This window comes from Chenopodium quinoa, unplaced genomic scaffold (assembly GCF_001683475.1).
Source record: "Chenopodium quinoa cultivar QQ74 unplaced genomic scaffold, ASM168347v1, whole genome shotgun sequence".
Taxonomy (NCBI): domain Eukaryota; kingdom Viridiplantae; phylum Streptophyta; class Magnoliopsida; order Caryophyllales; family Amaranthaceae; genus Chenopodium; species Chenopodium quinoa.
The window spans coordinates 2190087-2197804 of NW_018742763.1; the positions used below are offsets into that span (position 1 = coordinate 2190087).

General features: G+C 39.5%; 1 protein-coding gene across 1 annotated transcript; it reads right to left on the reverse strand.

Annotated features, from left to right (window-relative positions):
- Window positions 1-294: 294 nt before the first annotated feature.
- On the reverse strand, window positions 295-4129 carry LOC110724408 (small nuclear ribonucleoprotein E-like). Its single transcript, XM_021903828.1, has 6 exons — window positions 3941-4129; window positions 3758-3784; window positions 3597-3659; window positions 870-948; window positions 736-781; window positions 295-582 (listed from the first exon to the last, which is right to left on the reverse strand). Exons 1-6 carry the CDS (start codon window positions 3980-3982, stop codon window positions 573-575), a joined length of 267 nt encoding a protein of 88 aa, XP_021759520.1. The 5' UTR covers window positions 3983-4129; the 3' UTR covers window positions 295-572.
- Window positions 4130-7718: the final 3589 nt, after the last annotated feature.

The following is a 7718-nucleotide window of genomic DNA, read 5'->3' on the forward strand; positions in this document are numbered from 1 at the left end:
TGTTAGTGATTTGTATCAAAGAAAAATTGATTCTATAATTTATAATTATTGATCAGAATTCAACATCGGCACATGTGCCTAACCATTATATTCCCAACAGAGGTTATGATTGACGTTACCTAGATGAGGATTGAGGAATGGGGCTTTTGAATAGAGTTTAGATTTTTTGGAGAAAGTAAGGTAACCGCCCAGGGGGGTTTATAGATTCCATTATAAAATTCATGTTGTCAATGAATTTGAACTTGCTATCAGACGTCAAAGGCACCATATTTCCATAAATCATTAACACAGTTATCTCAAAAATCCCTCCTCTGTAACATAAACTGGTAGAGCATAGAAAATTGCCCCAGATTGGATTGCACCACAAGGAACTCAACTATAAGAAATTCTATTAAACACAAACGAACACATTAGTCAAATCCACTACTTCATATTCATCAACCCACATATTAACTATACGGAACAGAGGAGAATGCGTGAAGTACATACTACATTAATATGCACAAAACTTCTAAGGCGGATGAGCAGTTTGGAATTTTAATACTTGTGAACAAATGCAAATCAGCTGGGTCTCATTTTCCCCTGCAAACATATATAAACAAAGCACTATTATTACAAAGAGGGGGGATAAAAAGAATACAACAGAAAACTCAAAGCAGCACAAATGACAAAATATATATATATATATATATATATATATATATATATATATATATATATATATATTGAACTTACGTATTCATCATCAGAGTGATATTGTCTCCTTTCAGAAGGATCCTCCCTAAACAAAAGGCAACAAAGATAAATAAGTTGGACTCCAGATCAAGAGTAACAGATAAACAAATCATAGGATAGATGGTAAAGTTTACCAAGTGATTTTCTGGTCTTCTTTTTGACATTCACTTCTTCTGCGTCGTCTAAAACCAAATTCATGTACTCATCAAAGCCCTGAAGAAGAGATGATGAATCAGTATATATCAATAAACAAGAGAGCTCCCATAGAACCAGAGATGGATTTCAGCAGCATCTACCGCAAATTGCAATACAACAACTTTTGAGTTGAAAAAAATATTTCTGCTCAGTCATATTCAACTCAGTACCTCATGAAGCATAAGATCAACCCCAGAACACTAAAAAAACATCATAAAGAGAGCTTAGAATTTTTTACTGTTTTAAGTAAGTAGTTAAGAGGATCAGCACAAGTAAACCACATCCCATAGGCTAGAGTAAATATACTGAATATTAAGGCCAACATCCATCTCACCCCCTCCAAAATCAACTGAGGAAGCATAATGAGTTGGTTTACCCTTAACTTCTGATGTGATAGGCATATTCCAATTAATAAACAAAATTGGTCGTGCTTACTAAGGCAACTTGACCGGGAATGCGGGTTTAAATTGATAAAGAAAAGAGAATGTTCCGCTAGTAGAAATTTCTAACAAGCACTTGCATAGCAAGGTAAATCCATAGAGTTTGTTTACTCTATATAACATAATTTATATGTAAACAGACAATAAATTACACATCAATATAAGAATATGATAAATGTATTTAAAAAAAAAAATTATTGAAAGATAAAAACTCATTAGCTTCTTGTAGCCTAGTGAGGATATTGTGTGTTTTTGGTGTCTTTTAGTTGATATACTACACATCCCTGATATTCTACCCCATTTCCTGTGGTATGTTTCTTATTGGAATCAAGTTCATATGAATCATAACTTAACACCTAATTCATATCTTTTATATTGGGTGTCTTCAAAAAAAAGAAAAAATTAACACATTCATTTTAGCAAGTTATTACTTAGATCCTTACTACTTGTATCTTACTGTCTAAAATATTTGTGCTAAACAAAGATGTATACTTTATTAACGGATAAAGGGATACCCCAACTTATAATAAATTTGTAATCCTGATTAAGTTTTAATTATTGGCTACATATTAGTATGGTCAGCAAGGAGCCAGAAGAGATAATCGCATATGTATACTGTTAAATCATAGATTAGGAGTGACAACAGTAGAGAAGAGAAAGATGCTGAGGTGCTTTTACTGCTGTCACTGCAAAAAAATTGGGAATCAAGGTTTGATTAGGTATGGTCTCTTTCAGTTTTTTTTAAACATTCTTTGTTTATTTTGATGTGTTGCCTACTATTCAAATTGGACAACTGTCACTTTTAACTTGTTGAGCTTTGCTAGTTAAGATTTTAAAAGGGAAAGGACAGTTTTTAAGAAAATTATTTGGACCAAATCCACCGTTGGGGCGATGAACAGAGCATAGGCTTTGTCCTTTTCACCTGAAAACCATTATCTGAACTTATCTGAGTTGAGCTTATCAAACATTTTTTATAGTTCAGAATTGAATATGGGCAGTCGTTATTGGAGTACCTTATTAGAAGATTAAAAGTTATCTGACTTATATGACCTGAAACTGATATTATTTAAGGTAAAAATAACAAAGCCTCTATCCTTGTAATAACAATTCCTAGCTGTTTAACCCAGTAACTTTGGTATATTATTCCATGCATATATCGTAGTGGATTTTTTCTTGATAGTGTACTCCAAATTCTAGCAAGTTTTCTAATACATCCTAAGGACACCGTGGCCTGATAGATTCTTTTTGTCTGCCTGATAAAAAATTTCATTGAGATTGCTCTCCCTCTCGATATACAGTCATTTTAATTTCTGAAACTCTTATCTTATGATGTTCAACAGTTAAGGAAGATCTGCTCGAGTACATTACAATCCAAGTACAAAATATTCAAGGTGCTGAATCTCTTTATGAAGGGGAACCTTTATTGTGTACGATTAAATGGCAAGGAAGTGCAGTTGGGATAAATTTAGTTCAAGCTATTACTCTCTATGGGAATGAAGGGAAACTACAGGCCCATCATAGGCATTTCAATTTGGTTACCACTAAATTTGGTTTTGTTTAGTTTTACTACTTTCATAGCCAAAGGGTTACCACTACATTTGGTTTTGTTTAGCTTTACTACTTTCATAGCCAAAGGGTTACCACTACATTTGGTTTTGTTTAGCGTTACTACTTTCATGTTATGCATTGCTTGTTCAATTAAATCTTAAAGATTTAAAAGTGATAGCCAGCGAAAAATTCCTCACGGAGGGCTATATTACTAAAACAGAGGAGTGAATGGGAGCTTAAGATTGTATTATAACCAAGGTAACATTATATTAGGAAGATTCTTAGCTTTCCATCATCTGTATTCTTATTTGGCTTTCTCCGAGCCTGGCTCTAGAACTATTGCAGACACAATGATTCAAGGACTACCCATCATATTATACAATTCATTGCTGGCAGGTATCCATTAGTAATTTTTAAAGTAAAATTTATAAATTAAAGCCTGAATTTATCCATGATTTTGAAGCTTGCTCTCAACTTGAATTGAGGAGTTTTAGTTTTGCTATATTTACAAGCTAATGTTTATATAACTCATGAAACATTATGTTTTAACTAAAGGACTTATTCGAAATGAAAACCATAATTCAGATTAAAAAAAATTGAAATTGAGCAAAAAAAAAAAAAAACCTAGAATTTCCTCACTAAACTAATACCAACTACTCAGTAAGAGGAAAATCTTACAATTATACGGCCTTCAATCCTCGCATCCTTCTGCTCAAACAACCAAATCTGGATACGAGCTTTCTGCATTCAAAACAAACAAATTAAACTCAGAATACTATAAAGGCAATTAAACGAAAGATAAATGTAAAATCTGGTACGGCAATGAAATTGGGGCTTACGCTTTGAAGAAACCTGAAAATCAGGTTCTGGAAGATTCGAAAATCGGCGAAAAAGGGAAAAACAAGAAGACGCATTAGACCAAAAACAAATAAACATAAAAATTGGAGAAAAAAATTTTAAAAAAAAATAAATAAATAAAAAAAATAAAAAAAAAAACCACATGAAAATGGAAGTGGAACTACAATAGGTTGGGTCATAATCCTCTGGACTTTGGTGCTCGCCATTGTCGCTGCTTCGAAATTGAATTTGCTGCTGATTTGCGAATATTGGTTTTGTTGCTAAAACCCTAACTAATCACTTGAATTTGAGAAAAGAAATTTGAAGAGAACCTGCTTGGCTGCTATAGAAAGGGGAGAGTTGATCCTTCCTCCCTTTTGTAATAATTGCAACATTTTATTTTTATATTAGTCTCATAATAGTTGTAATTAGGGTTAGTAAATCGGATACTTGTTCAAAATATTAAGAATTGGACCCAAAATTGATTGGAACTGGTCCCAAAATTCAGAATTGGAATTTGAACCACTTTAATGGGGTCCTATAATTTAGAAATTAGAATTGGAACCGTCGGGTTTCGATTCCGGATACCCACTTATGTACACAATTATTAAAATTTTATACAAATTATAATACATATTGTTTTGGGTAAAAATACTCAAGGCCATGTGGCCCAATAAAATGGTGACACATGTCACCTTAAGAGAGGTTCAAAATGAACCAATCCTCTGCTGACACGTGGCATCCCCAATCATTGGTAAAAAAGCGGCCTTCAAGGCCCAGCTCCCGGGATAACCCACCATTCCTAGGTTTCCGTAACCTAGGATGGCGGCACGCATCCCAAGACCTTATTAATAGGGAGATATTCCCACCTGGAAAAAACATTCAGATATATTCGCAAAATAGAGCAATCATTGATTGCAGATATTTACTCCTGATCTCGGAATCCGAAAAGATACTTTACTTTCCGTGCTTGTTACAGACTCCATACACTTTATAACTTGATCGTCGGAGGCGGACCTCCACCTAACCGAGGTCTCCGTTGTTTTGCAGGTACAGGCGTTCGGAGTCCAGTCTTGGTGTTGTAACTCTCCCGAGGGACACAGAAAACCCCAAAACATTTGGCACCGTCTGTGGGGAGAGTACTTCTAAGATGGCTTCACATGAGTCTGTACCGCCTCCTAATGAGAAAGGACCTTCGCCCGAAGTTGAGGTCTATACGGACCAAGACAGTGGTGACGACTTCGATGTCAAAGCCTATGTGGCCCCAGACGGGTCACTCAGAACTAAGCGCACCCGTCCCATGGAAACAAGGGAATGGGGCAAAGAGCAAGTTGGTCCAAGTGAGACAATTGGACAACTGTCTGGACAACCCCAGGTGGCAGAAGGCGCAGCCCTAGTTACTAGAGACGAACTCATGAAATTCATGACAAGTTTCAAAGGGAAAATCAAGGACTTGATCAACAAGAAAACGGGTGGTTCCAATAGGGGTTAGTCGGCCAAGAAATCTTCCCCCTCAGAGAAGAAAAAACCGCTCAAGGACCAAGTGCCTACTTCGCATCCTAAACCAAAGGAAGGGAACCGGCCCTTGATCGATCTTACCAAGATCCGATTCCCTGACACAGGGAAAAGGAAGGCCATCCGGCATGTACAGCCGGATGGATCAAAGAAGACTTATTCTGATGCCCGGATGTTGATCCATCAGAAGAAAAATAACAACTGTTTGGAGTCGGCTTCAACGTCGACTTACCCAGATAGCTTCCGGAATACCTCAATGAGGAATTCGCAATCAAACCGGGAGAGTTAGTCAGGTGGCCTGTTCGTTCACACTAGCCCTCAGATAATCCATTCAGCTTCGTAGGCGCCTCAGCAGCCATACATGTTGTATGGTCAACCATATATGTAGCCAGCTCTCTTTGGGGGTCAGGCGGCACAAAATTTCCAACCTTTGGACTGGCAGCTTCGTCTGCTAAAGCTTGGGGAACAGCCTTCTGGGTTCTCCAAAGAGATAATCGAGGCGGCACAGCCGGCCAAGGTTAAGAATGTGTTGGTGGGTACTTATGATGGTACCACCAACCCTGAAGACCACCTAATGGCCTACACCAACCTCATGTACTTATGATGGTACCAAGTGTTCGATTTCGTAGAGTCCGACTCTACGCAAAAGAGAAACTCGCCCAAGACTCGCACACTAATTAAAGCGACTAAGCATGCAATCACAAATTATACAACAATTAAGAGGGAGAAGAAAAGATATTCTTACCCTTGGTGCGTGCTTCGCTCGAATCCCGAGCTCTTACTTCAAAACTCGAACCCCGCAAATGTGAAGGTCTCTGACGGCTCGTACCCACGAACCCGACCCGAACGGTCCAAGTCCCGAAGGTTAGTCGGGACCCGACCAATAAAAACCAGAGTTTTACAAACTTAAGGTTTTCTCACTTTTCTAAGGAGATGCCTTTTTAGTTCCACTCAAGTGTTCTTCCCAAATCCCAAAACCTTGGTATTATAGGGAAATGAACCTTGAATTCCCATTCTCAATCAATGTAGGAGATTTGCAATTTTCACATTTTATTTTAATTAAAACAAAATTAGAATTGCAATTCAATCAATAAGTTACAAGTGGCACATGGAGGATGAGAGATTAGGTGAGGACCATTTCCAAGGGGGGTACCATAGCCTTGCTCCCCAAGGCAAAGCTCACACCCTTGGTCCCCACTAGCAAACCGGCTCTCCCCATCCAAGTGGCTGGCTGGCAGCCTGCCTTGGCTACCAAGCCTGCCATCTGGTGCCTAGCACGAAGGCTGGGAAGCCTGGCTAGCCAACCATCACACACGCATAACCAGCCGCAAGCATACGCAGCCAGCCAGTGCATGCGTGCTGCTAGTGAGCCACGCATGCTGGGCGCTGCTAGTAGGCGAGGCATTGCGAGCTGCTTGGTGTGTCAATGCTGGGTGCTGCTATGCGAAGCACACGCACACACACGCACAACCTAGTACGTCGCTAGCTGGTGCATGGTGCTATGCGATGCTATGCGAGGCACACGCACGCACACGCACAACCCAGCACGCTGCTGGCTGGTGCGTGGTGTTGTGCGATGCTATGCTAGCAATGCGCCAGCGCCTAGAATGCTAGCTACGATGCTTGCTGGGCTAGCTGAGCGCTAGCGCCAAGCATGCTAGCAAGGCCTAGCCTTGCGATGGCTGGGCGCATGGCATGCTAGCACACACGCAAGGCTGCGATGCTTGCGATGGCTAGCTAGCATGCATGGGCCTAGTACGCCTAGCATGCTAGGCTTGCGACTAGCATTGCGATGCACATGCCAGCTCGAGATAGCCTAGCCCTCGCATGGCTAGGCCAATGCGAGGCTACGACCTAACTCAAACTTGTAACTTGATTGATTTCATGTCTCTCGTCGAATTTTAAATTCGACTCGAATTGCGACGCTCGGCCTCGACGCTCTATGCTCGATATCCGACGTCTTTTTTTGTAAAACTCTGACGACTCATCAAATCCTTCGGATTGATTCGTCGTCTCGGATCGGTTGTTCGATTGGGTTCGACCCGAAGGGTTCAGTCAAGATTAAGCTATAATATTAATTGTACATTAATATTACTGATCGGAAGCGGCCCCCACCTAGGCATTCCGATCACTTGACCTTATTGAAGAATTAACTTTCCAATAATTCTGAACCCTCTATCGGAATAATACACTTGTTGGAAGGACACAATTCCTTTCAATCTCCCACTTGTCTTTCCGGACAAGTGTGCAATTTGTGTATAGCCCTTTTCCTATGTCGCTTAATGTCTCTTCATGAACTATAAGGTAAGATTCTTCGTTATCCTTATTACGTCTAGAATTGTTTCTCGATTCCCGAGTTTGACTGTCAATAAATAGATGATTTCTAAAATCCATCTGAGCACGGCCATGCATTTTCACAGTCTCGCTCATCGAGAGGCCATGTAAACA